Raw genomic sequence first — 16,008 nt, forward strand, 5'->3', positions numbered from 1 at the left:
AAGATGGATACAAACCGCACAGGGCATCCTGGACAGTTACTGCTAAATCCAGCCCTGTTCCAACAGGCGCTCTTCCCCTTGTCCTCAGCGGGTCACGGGTTACCTGGGGTGACCTCATCCAGCTAGCTGGTCGCGCGGGGCACAGCCGTCGCTAGGACGCAGCTACGCCCGCGTCCACAGTGCGGCGTGTGGGTATGTGCGCTGCGGCTGCTGAAAGAGATGCTCTCAGATGGAAAAGATCCCCGTGAAGGCAGGCGGAAGTAGACGCTGAGCTCCGGAGGCCCCCGAAACTGCTAAGATCTTGGTGACTGGGGCTTAGGTACCCTCCCTCCAGGCCCAGGTGGGAAGAAAACTTCCAGGCAAATGCAGGGAAGACCCCTGTCCGCTGCCCTTAGCACCTCTGCTGGAGCCTCGACCTCAGCTTCGACAAGGAGGGGTACGGGGGAGCCCCATTACAATAAAGGACCCCTCTCAGCTACAGCTGCTCCCCTAGCCCCTCTCTGCCTCCAACGTGCACTGCAGGTTCCCTGAATCCTGACAGCGCTGCGCCCCTCGCCGCCCCCCCACCCCACCAATCCCGGCCGGCCTGTCCCCCACGCCCCCTCCCAGTTTGCCTGGGCCAGGTCCCACCTCCAGGACCACCACCGCCCACTCCCCGCCCGGCCAAGACCCCAACCCCCCGCGCCCACCCAACCCCCCTCCAGCTGGGTCCCCAAACCCCCGCACCCACCCAACCCCCATCCAGCCGGGTCCCCGAACCCCAGCGCCTACCCAACCCCCCTCCAGCCGGGTCCCCAAACCCCCGCGCCCACCTCAGCCCCCTCCAGCCGGGTCCCCACGCCCCGCCCACCCCGGGCGCCGCCCACTGCAGCCCCGCCCTGCCAGGCCCGGCCCACGTGTCGGGCCTTGCCGGGCGCCCTAGGCCCTTTAAACACCCCCACCCTACACAGCACCCCCCCACCCGGACGGCAGCCGGAGAGGGACAAAACTAGTGGCGCACAGCCAGTTTTCTCCGCGATCACGTCCCGGCTGCCCGGCCCACCGGCCCTCCGCCCGGGTCACCGCCCCCTGGCGTCCCCAGCCCTGCGGGGAGAGCTGACGCGGCCGCTGCGGGCGGGGCCGGGAGGAGCGCGAGTCCTCCGCCTCCGCCGCCGCCGCCGGCCGCCCGCCGCTGGGTGCGCTGCTCGCGGGGGGCGGCCGCGGTGCAGAGGTTCATGCAGCGGTGGCGGCGGCGGTGGCGGCAGAGGGACCGGGCTCCATGCGGCCGCCGCCGCCTCTCCGGCGAGGGGCGGCGGGCTCCGGCCCAAGGTGGGCGCCCCTCCTCGCAGCACCGCTCCCTTCCCTGCCCTCCGCGCGGGCGCTGGAGCCGGTGGGGGCGCCCATCCCCGCCTAGGAGCGCACGCTCCGCGCGCCCTGCCGGAGAGAGGGGCGGGCGTGGCGGGGGCGGGGGCGGGCCGCCGGGACCCCGCGCGGCGGCTGGAGGAGGGGGCTTCCCCGGAGGATGGCCGGCCGCGGCGCCCTGCTCCTAGGCGCGAGCTGAGCCGCCCTGGGCGCGGGAGGCGCGTCGCCAAGCCGGCGTAACGGGCGCCCCCGGCTGCCCGCGCGGCCCCCGTGCCCCGCGCCGCGCCGCGCAGGCCGGGCGGCAGGATGGGCTGCATCCAGAGCATCACCTGCAAGGCGCGGATCAGGCGCGAGAACATCGTGGTGTACGATGTGTGCGCCACCATCGACCAGTGCCCCACGCGCATCGAGGAGACCTCGCCCATCGTCCTGCGCTACAAGACCCCCTACTTCAAAGCCTCGGCCCGCGTGGTCATGCCCCCCATCCCCCGCCACGAGACCTGGGTGGTGGGCTGGATCCAGGCGTGCAACCAGATGGAGTTCTTCAACACCTACAGCGACCTGGGCATGTAAGCGACCGGCCGCGCGGGACGGGAGCGGGTCTCCCTCCGGCCCCGTCTCTGCTCCCACCCCGACCTCCTCCCAGCTCCTTCTCTCTGCTCTCCCCATCCTCTGTCTAAACCTTCCTCCCGCCTCCTCTTCCACCTCCCCCCTCCCTGCGCTTTTGTTTCAGTGACTGGGCGGGCGTAGGGAGGCTCCTCGCGAAGCAGTTTCTCGTGGTTTGCGTCTGACTCCCCGCGAATGCGAGGAGACGGTGCGGGGCGGAGAGAACGCGGCAAGGAGTGTCCGAGAGATGGGTGGGGGTGGCTGGCCAGTGCCCTGGGAGTTTCGGGGCGTCGTCTGTGGTTTGGGGGGCTTCCCAGGAAGAGTTTAGGGGGACCTGTGGAGAGAGAAGAGGAGTGGAGTGCGGGGGCGCATGGGCTGTGCCGCGCGTCCTTTGGCGAAGCAGGTCCCGGGCGTCCGAGCGGGACTGGGTGGTTCTGCCCATGTTCCTTTGACTGTTGAAATCCAGCCCTTTCCCCCGGGCCAGGAAGCCTGGAGGCATTTCCATCTGGAATCGCAAACCCGGCAGAACCACCCGCCTGGCTGGGCGCCCTCTGGATGAGTTCTGGGCAGCGGGAGCAGAGGCACCGGGTGCGTCAGGCCGAGCAGGGCTGGTGGCCTGTGCGAGCGGCTCCTGCTGGTTCCGCGCGCTGTGCGTTTTGTGCTCCGTGGTCTTAACTTACTCCAGAACTTTCCTAATTGCGGCGCTGGGACGGCTCCCACCGCCGAATCTGGGAGCTCTCCAACTCCTTTCAGCAGCGCCACTCGGCGCGTGCCGGGTGCGGCGGCCGGTGGAGACCCAGCCTCTGAGACTCCCTGGCCACCAGGGGCGGAACTGCAGGCTGGTGCGGTGGCGTCTAGGGTTCTCTTATTTACTAAATTTTCATAATTCCCCGCCAGCCTCCTTTCAGAAGCAGACTCTGAGCGGATGGAGCTACAGAGGCTGAAAGGGTTGGGCCTGCGTTCTACCGGCTGTTCCAGGGCAGGTCCAGGGCACCCTAATTAGCTTGCAGCCTATAGGGAACCACTTGTCTGGAAGTCAGCCTCATTTCACTTATTAATCCGAAACCCTAGAATCCCCAGGTTCATCCATGGAGTGTGGATATGGGTCAAGCCAGCCTCCCGAAGCCGCTGCAGGCTCCCTGTTGCACTCCTAGCATGGCAGTTCACACTAGTCGGAGGTGCTAAAAGAAACGCTGACAGGTCGCCCGTCCTCCCGAGAGAGTTTGCACTTTTCAAGCACAAAAGCTCAGGGCAGGAGAAAGTGTGTTAGTGCTGAAGGTGTGTGAGAGCGGGCCCTTCATACCTCCACACCCCGTGTTCTCCCCAAAGGCGGCTGGATGAGAAATGGGGGACATAGTATTTTGGGTGAATCACATCATTGAAAAACAGACACACCCTCAAAAGAATGATTACATTTGAATACATGTGTCTCTTAAAGCTGGTTTTTGTTTTACTTTGTTTTTTAGAAACCTGTTCTTTCCAACCAAGTCAGAGAAAGGCCCAGACAGGGCAAGGGTGCCCTCCCTTCTGCCTCCTGGCCTGGCCCTGAGGGCAGTGTAGCCTTGATGGGGGCTGGGGGGCAGTGATCGCAGCCTGGGGCCCCTGTAGAGGAGGCCAGAGGGACTGAACAGAAACAGCCTCAGGTTCCCAAGACCTCACAGCCAGGACTCTTATTTACCTTGGTCTCTTAAGACAGTGGTCGGCAAACCCATTAGTCCACAGAGCCAAATAGCAACAGCACAACGATTGAAATTTCTTTTGAGAGCCAAATTTTTTAAACTTAAACTATATAGGTAGATACATTGTTATTAACTTAATTAGGGTACTCCTAAGGCTTAGAAAGAGCCACACTCAAGGGGCCAAAGAGCCACATGTGGCTCGCGAGCCGCAGTTTGCCGACCACGGTCTTAAGCAAATCAAAGGCAAATACATAAAGAATTCTTCCCATAAAAGAAAGTGTATCCGACCTCAGGAGAAGTCCAGGTGAGAAGTAAACAGATGTGGGAGTTGAACTTCCTGGACTCTGTGGGAGGGTGTGTCCATGCTGGAACTGACATTAACAGGCAGGGATTGGTGCCAGCGCTGAGGCTGAGGGGCACGGATTCCCTGACCTTCCTTGCGGAGTTCCAACCTTCGGATTGGGGGAAGCTTTTGCCGTTAAACTGCTACTTTCGGCATTTTAAGATTGTTGGTTTTCAAGTTGTTGATGCAGAGGACAGTCTGCAAGGACAGTCCCCAAGAAGTCATAAAGCCTGTCATTATGGATCTGTGTCCAGATTCCACCCGCCTCTGTGTGGCTGCAGTAATTGCTCTGTTTAAGGCCACTTTGGAGCCCAGCTTTGATTGAACCAATTTCCACAAAATGCTGATGCCTGAAAACTTGGCCAGTGTCAACTTTTTAGTGGGAGCTCATATGACATGAGTCGCTGCAGTCTGCTGGGTTTGATGTCCACTTCAGCCGGCACCTTGAGTGGAAAAACCCCGGCACCTGTGTGCAATCAATGCTGCGCTTGTTATTACACGAAGCATGATAGGATGAGAGGACTGGATTTAGAAAGCTGCCTTTTCAATATTTGAAAAGTTGAGGAAATCCACAACTCAGAACGGCAAGAAACCCCTATTTATGGCTTAATAGAAAACGCAAACTTTTGTGGTTTACATTTTCAACATCTCCAAGAATAGGGTCCTGAAATAGTTGATGATCATGATGGTTGGAGCTTAACTTGAACTTGAAGTCAAGTGATGGGACTTGCTTAGATGATTCTGTAGAGGCAGGATGGGGAGTCCTCATGCGCCCCGTTGTGTCGTGAACCCTGCTGCTACAGCCGTGGTGATGCGGGTCTCGTCGTTGGTGAGGAAGGGCCCCTGCTTTTCTCCAAACCCCCATCAATAAACCCGTGTTTCCGAGGGCCTCCGGCGTTCTGGAGTCTGTGGGCAGCTTCCCTGCTCCTCAGTGTGAGGGGTGGGGGGATGCCGGAGAGGCTGGGCACCGGGCAGGGTTCTCTGGAGGTGTAAGGACCAGACTGGACTGGACTGGACAAGATTCCACTGGGCAAGGAAGACTGATTCTGAAGGGAAAACAGCAAATGCAAGGGAGGGGGCGCGGCTGGAGTGAAGCTTCCAAGTGGAGACTGTGGGAGCGGGGCCCTAAGGGGGGCTGGGTGTGTTGGGGAAGTCCTTGGACATTGTGGTCTGGAAAAGACCAGGTCGAGGTGGGAATATAGGAGGGATCCATGCCTTCAGACCTCTCAGGCACACGGGGCTTTCAGTAGGACATGGACCTTTATGTTGGGAGTTTTGGATCGTAGAGACCAACCCAAGAGGTTTCTGAACAGAAATGGGTCGTATGTCAAGGATGGAGGAGGGGAAGCTGAGGCTGATGAGGAGCCCATGTGAATCGCCTTCTAGAACTGAAGGGGAACAAACCCTCTGGTCAGCCCAGGCTGATGGAAGGAGGACGCTGGCCTGGGGGGAGCTTTAGGAGTCAGGAGGTCCTCGCTCGCTGCCCTCCTTCAGCTCTGCCTGTCTGTCTAGTCTTCCCTCAGAGCCAGCGTCACTGAAGATCTGACTGTGCCTGCTCCCTCTGTCACCTGCTCCGTTCCACCCAGGCAGGTTTCCATTCATTCCAAACGGCTCTCACTCGGTTCATCTGTGATGTCTGTGTCGCCAAGTCCAGCAGCCTCTTTAGAGAGACGCTCACCTTCTCAGCAGCGTTCCCGTGGCTGACGGCTTCCTCGTCCCGCTCACTGCCTTCGGGAGCTGCCGCGCTGTTTGTCCAGCTTCCCCTCCCTCTCCCTCTCTCACCTGAAGAGGCAGCTCATCAGGACTCTGCTCGCTCTACGTGCTCCCTGGGAGATTTCTTTTTTAAAATATATATATATTTTTATTGATTTCAGAGAGGAAGGGAGGAGAGATAGAAACATCACTGATGAGAGAGAATCATTGATCAGCTGCCTCCTGCACACCTCCTACTGGGGATCAAGCCCGCAATCCGAGCATATGCCCTTGACCAGAATCAAACCCAGGACCCTTCAGTCAACAGGCTGACGCTGTATCCACTGAGCCAAACCGGCCAGGGCTACTCCCTGAGAGATTTCATCCATCCCAGTGGCCGCCAATGCTCTCCTGCAGCTTAGGGGTGTGTGTGTGTGTGTGTGTGTGTGTGTGTGTGTCTGTGTGTGTGTGTGTGTCTCTACCCAAAATTTCCCTTGGCCGTCTGGGTGGCATCTCAAGCTTTGCGAATTCAAACCTGAACCCTTGACCTCCACTGCAGCGCCCACCCCAAATCCACATCAGTGTCAGCCTAGGTATTCCCCCACACCTCAGGTCCATGCTCCAGTCCTGCTGGCGTCTCCAGGGCAGCTCTGTCCAGCCACACTCCCTATGGCTACTGGGTAGCTCTGTCCGGCCACACTCCCTACAGCCACCCCTTCCATCTTAGGACACATCACCATCACTGTCCTGGCTCCGACAGCGGCTTTCTAATCAAATCACCACCTCCAGGTCCTCCCCCACAGCAGCCTGAGTGATGTTTTAAAGTTGTAAGTGCTACCACTTTTTGCTTAAGCCCTTCAATGACTTCCATGCACTCGGGTAAGCTTTGAGGATGTCTCCCCACTCTCTGAATTTCTGTCCCCAGGCCAGGCCAGCCTTTTCCCATTTCTCCAAACGGACCAACTTGTTCCCAACCCAGAACTCTCCATGGGCTGCTCTGTCTGAAATGCTCTCCGCCCACCCTCTTCTAGCAAATTCCAGCTCCCCCTCCAGGTCTCAGCGGTTAGCTCTGCGGAGAGCCCCTGCCTCCCCATTAGGGCTGTCCTTTCCTCCATGGTGTGCGGTCCACTTAGTGAGGGAATTGTGTGCTGGTTTCCACCTGCCTTGGCTCCGGCAACATCAGCCCATTTCATTCTCGACGAACGAACAGTGCTGGGCCCGCAGCACAGGTTCCAGAAACATTTGAGGAAGATAAATGAGCCATTTGTCTGACCTCAAATAGTCTTTCTTCTCCCCGAACCATGTCTCTCCTCGTGTTAGCTTTTCATCCGAAACCTGAGGCCGACCCCACACGCAGGGGAGCGCTGGACACTCCCGCCGCTCAGCACGCCGACAGATTCCCTCGCGGTGCTTCGTGCCATTTTGTTCCGCGTTGCCTCCTCGGCACAGGCTTCTGCCATGTCCTCTGTCCTGTGGGCCCCTGTGTAGCAGGAGCCAGGAGTAGTGTTCAGCAAACACCGCGGCCACTCTAAGTCCCCCAGGAGACATGACATGGAAAGCCTGCCATTGTCCTGCTCCGCCCGCATAACCCACTCGGACCTGAGCCAGACTGTGGACATGAGACTATGGCCATTGCTGAGATGCCCCCCTGCCCAGCCATCAGTGCCCCAAAGCCAACCTCCCCGTGTTCCCAGCTGCCTGTGCATGCGGTGTGGCCATGGGCAGGCCCTTCGCTGCCCACCGAGATGCCTCCTGCAGGCATTTTGCTCTTGAGGCCCAGCTTGGCCTGTCTGTCCAGGGAGCCTGATGGGAGTCCAGGCCACTTGTGCCCATACCTGTCCCCCCAATCCCACTCCACTCCCAGCCAGGGGCTCCTGATCAGGAAGTAGCCAGAGCTGCTCCTCACCAGAAACACTAGGGACCCCTGGTCTAGAGCCACAGATAGGGGCACAGGGTCCTGTCCCCAAGGAAGTCCTGAGTGCCCTTGACAACTGGCCTGACCCTGGGCCTGTAATCTCTCCATCTCCCACGAAGGAGGAGGAGGAGGCAGATCTTATCAGCATTAGCTGGCTGCAGATAAAACACAACTCTGAGTCCCGAGGGGGTGGGAGGTGGGGGGGGGTGGGGGGGCAGGGCAAGGAGACAAATGATGGGGAAAGAGTTCAGGGGGAAAATCAAGGGGGAGTTAGAAAGGACACGGGTTTGGAGAGCCTGGGATGCTAAGATCGCTGCACAGCGCTGGGTGGGACGTGGGAGCGGGCAGAGGGTGAGGGCCGCAGGGTGTCTGTGACCTTCCCCATGGCAGGGAGGTCAGTGCTGTCCAGGCCGATCTGCAAGTGCTTCACGAAGTTCCAGATTAAGAAAGCGGGGCTCCTGAGTGAGGACATGCAGGGCCTGGTGAGGAAGGCAGGGCCTCAGGAACACCCGCCCCCCCCCCCCTGCTTTCATGGCCCATCTGGCCCTCCCTGCGGCCCTGGAGCTGGATGCTGTTATTCTGCCCCTGTTATCGATGGGAGACTGAGGCTCAGGGAGGTCAGAGGATTGGCCTGAGGCCACACGTCCAGCGAGTGGCTGAGCTGGGATGCCTCCGGCCCGTGTCCTGCCGGGCCCAGCGGTGGCGGAACGGGTTAGCATTCCGTTCGTGTCAGGACACAGGCCTCCTGGTTAAGGTCCCTGCCATTGCTGGCCAGCGTTTCCTTGGCATTTGGGGAGACGCTCAGCTTTGTCCTCAGGACTTGAGTAGGTGATCCTGCCACTCTCGCAACCAGGCACTTAGGTCCCCTGGCGAGAAAAGTTCCACGGACAACAGAGGGGCACTGTTTCTGCTGTGCGAACACGAACCGCAGGAAGTGGCCGTGAGGAGACCAGAGGGAACCTGAAGTTAGCAGTCACAGAGCAGTGTGGTGGCCCCTCAGAGGCAGGGCCCCGGGTGCCAGGGCCCCTGGGAGGGCTGGAGTCCCCACCCCACGGCAGAGAGGCCCACAGTGCGGATGTCCCCCCCAGGACAGAGCCATGGCTGAGTCCCCTGTCTCTTACACCCACATCACTGCGGTGCTGGGGTTGTGATGGTTCGTAAAGAGGGGTGTGCGTGTGCGGGTGCAGGGACTGTGTTCAGAGTCTGGGAGGTCCTGCCACGGGAAGGGGAACAAAATGACATTACAGGTGATGTGCGGGGAGCTTCCACCGTGGCCGTGGGGACACCTTCAGTGCGGGGTCGCTCTTGGCGAGGTGGGGTGCCTCGGCTCAGGGACCCCCTGTGGCCTCATGTCAGCCCCGAGGGGCGGCCCCGGGCCCAGCAGACAGCCGCCCCGCCCCTCAGGTGCTGTCTTGGGAGTTCATCCCTCCGCTCACCCGGGAGGAGAAGAGGCCCCCGGGGAGGACCTGGCTCGGGACCCTCGCCCTGTTAGGCCGTGTTGGCCTCGGGACCCTGCTGCTCAGGCGCTGGGAACCCAGCCAGCGGGTCGCGCTGACTGTGCCCAGTGAAGACACGGCCGCTGGCTCCCCAGCTCGGGGACGTGAGTCCCAGTGCCCTCGCTGTGACCTTTGCAGGCCCCTGAACAGCTCGGTGTCTCGCGTGCCTGCACGTGAATGGGCAGCAAGGTCTGTGCTGTTTCCTTCAAGAACCTCTGTGGGGGGCTCTCCTGAGGGAGTGCTGTGCACGTGCTGGAGGCGACGGTGCCACCAGGGGGCGACGCTGGGTCAGCCTGGGGGAACCGGAGGGTGTGGTCGGGGCACAGAAGGAGGGGACAGGGACGGCTGTCTTCTGTCTTCCGAGTACTCGCGTGGGTGTGGCTCCGCGCCCCAGCAGAATCCACCCTCCAGGTCTGCTCCGAGCCGTGGTCCTGGGCCCAGAGAGAGCAGGAAGCCATGCTGTCCGTGCCAGGAAGTGTGGGGTTGGTTCCCAGCCTGGTGGACAGATGAGACCAGCACCACAAGCAATTTGTGTCCAAAATGCTTTCTGATACATTCTTTATGATGTGTTTTTAATAATACACATATTCACAATTTTGTCCCTTAATAAGGGGACCTCCCCTAATTAACCTCACAATAATCGTGAAACCTATTGAAGGCAACCGGTTTTCCCACTTTAGATGAAATAACATGCTCAAGGTTGCTGGCAGGTACTGATCAAATCAGACCTGGCGTCCAGGCCCCCTGCCTCCTGCCCGAGTGCCCTCCTGTGCCACGGTCATGGTCAGCCAATCAGGACAGGAGCCGTGTACACTGAGCCCCTCTGGGTAGGTCAGGGCCCAGAGGCCTCTGAAGATGAGAGAGGGTAGATGAGGACACGTCAACGTGTTCGACAAAAGCAAAGAGAAATTTCAGGCTGTCAGGTTAAAACAGAATAAATCAGGCCTGTGCCACCTCGTGAGGTGACTGGCAGGCTGCCCCAGCTCCCTCTCCCGGGCCCTGACCTTTCCACGCTGGCTCGTGGGCTGAGCTGGGCAGCCGCGCAGAGGCTGTCAGGGTCTGACTAATGGGAGGCAGTAAATCAGCCTCGTCAGCACGCTGTGCAGGCCCTGGAGGGGCAGGCAGGCAGAGGAGGGGGGGTGGCGCCTGGGCACGCATGGTGGTGGGGACATGGGGAACCACCAGAAACAGGCAGTGAGGAGTTGCTTTGCCCAGCCTTGAGGGTGCGGAGGTGTCAGGATCCAGGATGTGGGGGGCATGAGGCTTGAAGGGCATTCAGATGAGCTCTCCTGAGAGGAGGCTGCCTCCTCTTCTTCCTCCTCCTAAGAGACCAGGCGGAGCCTCCATTAACGTGGCGGCCCCGCCCCGAGCCTTCGGGGCTCCAGACCAGATTCTCTGAGTGACTCACATATTGGAGAATCTGTTTCAAACTTCCATGAGCAGCCTTGACATTTTAAGGAAGGATGAAGATGTACGTGCCCCAACAGTAAACCCAGACTCCTGTTGAGGACGGCGGCCTGGCCTTCGGAGTCCGGAGCCTCTTTTTCTAGGACCCGAGTCCACCTTAAGGAACGGGCAGAAATTTGCTGACTGTCTCCCCAAGAGGCCATGAGCCCTCGGTGACAATCATGACAATCGCAGCAGCATTTGCTGGGCACCTACTAGCTCTAAACCAGTGGTTCTCACCCTTCTGGCCCTTTAAATACAGTTCCTCATGTTGTGACCCAACCATAACATTATTTTCGTTGCTACTTCATAACTGTAATGTTGCTACTGTTACGAATCGTCATGTAAATATCTGACATGCAGGATGGTCTTAGGCGACCCCTGTGAAAGGGTCATTTGACCGCCAAAGGGGTCGCGACCCACAGGTTGAGAACCGCTGCTCTAAACGCTTCCCAGTTGCTGCCTGCGGAGCTGGCGCCCATCCCTTCCCGTCCCGAGTAAAGATGGCGAGACTGAGGCCGACAGGGGGGCAGCTTGCCCACTTTCCCAGCTAGTCAGTGACGGGCCAGGTTGGAAACCAGCATTCCAGGGACTCCGATGAGGTTATCCGCCGCGTGGCAGGGGAGTGAATGCGTGCGAGAGTGGATGTCGCCCGCACGCTGGCTTTGTCCTCGCAAGGAGGCCTGGGAAATGGATTTCAGTCCCCCTCACCTCCCAGCTGGTGTGCTTGGCTGGTCAGGACATGCTGTCACTGAGCAGGGGTCATGGGTCAGACCCAGGGGACCATCCCGGCACCCGGATCAGCACTCTGCCCTTCCAGTGACCTCGAAGTGGCTGCTACCAGATCCCAGTCACCCCAGAATCTAGATTAGAGAGCAGCTGGAAATGCACCTGGGGGCCAGCAGACTCTCCCCAACTTGGGGGTTTGGGGCGGTGCCAGAAGTCATCCAGCCCAACTGCTCGTTTTATAAATGGGGGTGCTGAAGCCCAGAGAGGGCCGTGACCCACCAGTGAGGAGCAGGACAGGGCTCTGGCCCAGGCCCTCCGACGTCATAGCCGGTGATCTCCACTGCCGGCCGCAGCACTGCACACCGGGCCGGCAGGGAGCCGGCGGCTCACTCCTGGGCCAAGGCCGGGGCCCCTGGGCTGTAGAGCAGTAAGCAGGCATCCCCCACCCTGTCTGGTGAGGGTCCACATCTGTGGGCAGAAGTGGCACCCCAAGGGATGTCTCCACAGTTGCCGGAGCAACAAGACCAGCCTGTTCCCAGGGCTGGCAGGCCACAGGCCATGGTTTGCAAGTGAAAAAGGAGAGGGTCTCCCCAGAGAGGCCCATCACAGATGGCAGGGAACGGGAGGGCTTAAGAGCCGAGGGAGGGGGATGTGGGACAAACTGGGGCTCACTCTGGGTCCGCAGCACCCGGATTCTCTTCCCTCCCCCTCCACCGCCCCCCCCCCCCCCCAGCTCAGGGGCTGTGCCGCGTACGTGGCCCCTGGCCCCTGCCCACAGACAGGCCAGGCAGCTCCATGCCCTGGCAGCTCGGGTAGAAACAGGATCCAAGTGTGTTAAAGTGACAGATTGTGAGGGGCCAGGGCCCTCCCGGCAGCAGGCTTAGCGGCGGCCCCGGGGGATGGAACAGACGGGGCTGCTGGGAGGGGCAGCCTAGCAGCCCGAGATTGTTTCTATTGTGGTTTTCAGTTGGGCTCCTCTCGATAGTCTTCTTTTATTTTTTGTGAACTTGAGGCGTTTTAGCGGAGAGTGGGTCCTGACTGCCACGCTGCTTCCCCTGCAGGTGGGGTGGGGGGCCAGGAGTGCAGGGGGCTGGTGCAGCTTGCTGTGCCCTGGCTGGATTGGGAGGAGGGGGGCCCCCACCAACAGCTAATCAGCAGACCCCTGAGATCTTCAGAGGACTGAGTTTATTTTAAAACAAGTCTGTGTTTGTAAATAACAACTCAATCTGATGAGTTTCGGTTCTTTATGAAAGCCTGTCATTTTCCTGAGAAGCACACCAGAATGGAATGAGTCTCCGGGAGTGACCCGCCCGGCAGGCACGGTGTCGGGGCAGGAGGGTCGGAGCTGCGCTGGCACTGTCGGCTGGGCCTGGGCTCCAGGTGGCCGAGGAGCCGTCCCTCCCTCAGGTCCCATCAGATGTCCAAGCTGCATCCCCACACTGGCTGTCCGGGAGCTCCGGGATGAACGTGAGATGCTCGGCGTTTTACTCAAATCCTATCTCAGTTAAAGCCCATTGACATTTACATGGTCCCTGTTTCACTAAAGAAACAGGCCTTCGAAAGAGCATGTAACTTGCCCAGACTCAGCACTAGGACCAGAATTAGCACCAGGGTCCCAGGACTCTTGACTTGCGCTTCCAGCCTCCATTGTTGTAGGTCATCGCTTCCCCTGAAAGAGGGAAATTAGCCTCAGGGAAGGCTGAGGTCAGCAAATCACTGGAACATCTGATAAAACCATTGCCAGCGCTCTTGCCAAACTGCAAGTGTCTGAAAGGCATTTCACAATTCATCTGGAAGCCCAGAAAACACACTCTTAAAAAAATATCGGAGATTTGAGTGCGTGGTGTTAGCAGCTTTCAGGACCCCTGACCACTTGCCTTTAGCGATCGTGTGCGTGGAAGGTGTCCACGTGGGTGGGCACGGCTGGAGAGACAGTGTCGTTGCTGCTGTCGTTAAAAATGACCCCCAAACCGGAAGCATCCCACAGGGAGGCCTGGGCTTCACAGCCACCAGTCACCCAGAGCCCATCGCCCTGTGCTCGGTTACAAAGCCTGGCGTCCTCTGACCCTGGGTTCAAACCCTGCCTCCGCCACGGACTCCCTGTGGCCTCAGGCAGCTTCCCCGTCCCAGGCTGCTGGGCAGATGAGGTGAGCTGACATGTATGAAGCGCTCAGAGCCGTGCCTGGTGCGTGGCAGGTACTTCCGGTTCAGGTTAAATTTTTTTAGCAATGGGTGAATAAACAATGGCCAGGGATTCATGGGTGCCTGGTACACACCTGGAGAGAGGCTGGGAACGCTTTGATGCGTGAAGGAAACCGGGTGGGCCTGTCAGCCCTTTGCACAGCTGACCCACCAGCTGGTGTTTATTCGGCACTTGGGGGCTGGGCATTGTGCTGGGACACCATGGGCTGGGTGGCCAGGGAGGCCCACCCCGAGAAGGGGAGCAGCTGTCACTCTCCACAAGCCGAGGGCTTTTCTGGTCACCCTCACCGCACACAGCCCTACCTGTGCTGGTGTGAGTGCATCTCCCGTCCCCGTGTCCGTGCGGCACCCACTGAGCTGCACTGTGATCCTCCGTGGCCGCCTCTCTGGCGAGGTCCTCTCTGACCAGCTCCTAGATCTGGCCCTGCCTAAACCCAGGCAGCTGAGACCCAGGCCCGGAGCTCAAGCCCTGGAATTCGGTGAGGAGCTCAGAATTTCTAGGAACTCGATGGCTTTGTGTGTGCGCTCGGTGGCTGAGGCGAGACCAGTGGAGAGATTGGGGGTCATGGCCACAAAGTGGTAAAGGGAGCTGAGCACCAAGGAGGGCGGAGGACCCAGAGCTCCGAAAGGGAGTCAGGGTATCCCGGCCCCGGCGGCCAGAGGACGCGGAATGCCCAGGCCGAGAGGTGGAGGGAGATGCCCCGGGACCCCGCACTGTTCGCCCACTTTGCCCTCCAATTGGCCTTCTGGGTTCTGATTTTGAGCATCGGCTTAATAAGCCACCCCCGACCCAACGATCGATCCTTTTAACTCGGAGGCAGAAGCAGCGACTCAGTAGGATCCTAAGTACATACCATCTTTGGGGTCCCGGACACCATCAAACCCTGAATGGGGAAGGCAGAAACTGGCCCTGAGGTCAAAGCCGTTTCAGCAAAATGGCGTGAGCAGTTCCAGAGACGTCAGGCGGAGCCCTGTCCTCGGGGCTCTGGGCCTCCTGAGCCGGGTCAGTGGCCGCCGTCCCCTCGGTTCACAGAAGCGGGAGGCGCTTTGCTGAGCGAGGCCGCGCTGCTTCTCTGGCAAAGCAAGAAACCAGACTCGGGAGCCCGTGACGGGCCCAAGGCCAGAGGTGCAGACAGACGGAGTGTGTTCTGACCCTTGTCCACTCTGCCCACTTCCCCAGCCCCTGGCCTCTGGGTCCCGAGTTTGAGCTTCCGTTTCATGTGCAGCCACCGGCCAAAGAGCCGCCTTCCTGTGGGAACCTGCAGGGATGGTCCACGGGGGCCGGAGCTGTGTCCGACCTGAGTTTGTCTCTGGCCGGGAACAGACACGGCTGGCCATTCTGCTGACTCTCCCTAAGATAAGGCTTGTGGCCTCTCACGTCAGGGAGCCGCTGGGAGGGTATTGGGGGAATGCCTGACTCAGCCCTCCCCCTCCACACAGCCCAGAGCAGGTGAGCGTCCCCTGCCACACACACCCCCACACACCCCCGGGGCCCATGGAGAAGCCCTTTCCCTTGGTGAGCGCGGGCGACGTGCCAACCTGCAGGCGCCAGAGGTGCTCGGACAGGTGGGGAGTGAGGCGGGCAGGAGAATTTCCAAGATGTGCACGCCTGTCTTGGTTCCATGTTTAGAGACCTCTGACTTGGAAAGGCGAACACGAACGAAACAACCTTGATGGAAAATGTAAGATGAGTCAGGAGTGGGGGTTTCTGCAGACCATGCCCTCGCGGGGCTGTGGGTGGCAGACGGGGGCCCGCTCTCTTGTCCCAGGGCCGTTCGTTCAGGTGGCACATCCTTCATTTGCTTTGATGAGAATGGACTCACCCCAGCTTGAGGGCACCCCGCCACCTGTCTTCTCTGGCAGTTTGAGAATCCAGGAGCCCAGGGCTGAAGTGTGCTTTTTAAATGGTATCAAGCATAGGAGGTGGTGTCAGGTCCCCCCAAAGCCCACCCCATCGCTGGCTTTTTCAAAGAAACCCAAATCACTCTCACAGGCAGGAGGCTGGACGAGGGCCGTGTCTTTTGTGGAAAGATGAATGAATGGCCCTGGCTGGTTTGGCTCAGTGGGTGGAGTGTTGGCTGGTGGACCAAAAGGTCCTGGGTTCAGTTCGAGTCAAGGGCATGTACCTTGGTTGCAGGCTCCATCATGGCCCAAGCCTAGAGCTCATGCAAGAGGCAACCAATCGATGTGTCTCACATAGATGCTTCTCTCTCTTTCCCTCTCTCTTCCACTCTCCCTAAAAATCAATATCCTCAGGTGAGGATTAACAAAACAAACAACAAAAAAGAAAGATGAATGAACCGAGGGAGAAGGCTGGCCCAGGTCCCCGGTGGGAAGCGGGAGGGCGGCCTCCGCAGGTCACCGTCCACCCGGGCTCTGTACGGCCTGTGCTTCGTCCCCTTTGCAGCTGGAGATGTGCCCCGAGGGAAATCGGCGTCACCTTGTTACTGGGAAGCTAGCGAGGGTTGGGAGATAAGCAGCCCCCACGCCCTGCCTGTCAAGAGCCAGTGCAGCTGGGAATGAATGGGAGGCCGCTCTCTGCCCCTCTCCGCCTCGTTC

The 16,008-nt window shown here is 59.7% G+C and overlaps 1 protein-coding gene across 1 annotated transcript in view; it reads left to right on the plus strand.

Annotated features, from left to right (window-relative positions):
• Nucleotides 1-1,647: 1,647 nt before the first annotated feature.
• FAM78B (family with sequence similarity 78 member B) overlaps nt 1,648-16,008 on the plus strand; it is a gene marked incomplete at its 5' end in the record, with an annotated part of 38,072 nt that continues 23,711 nt past the window's right edge. Inside the window, one exon of the mRNA XM_081112970.1 lies at nt 1,648-1,910. Coding sequence (XP_080969096.1) covers nt 1,648-1,910 — 263 coding nt within the window. The remainder of the gene's footprint in view (nt 1,911-16,008) is intronic.

This window comes from Myotis nattereri (genome assembly GCF_964212035.1).
Source record: "Myotis nattereri genome assembly, chromosome: 18".
NCBI lineage: Eukaryota > Metazoa > Chordata > Mammalia > Chiroptera > Vespertilionidae > Myotis > Myotis nattereri.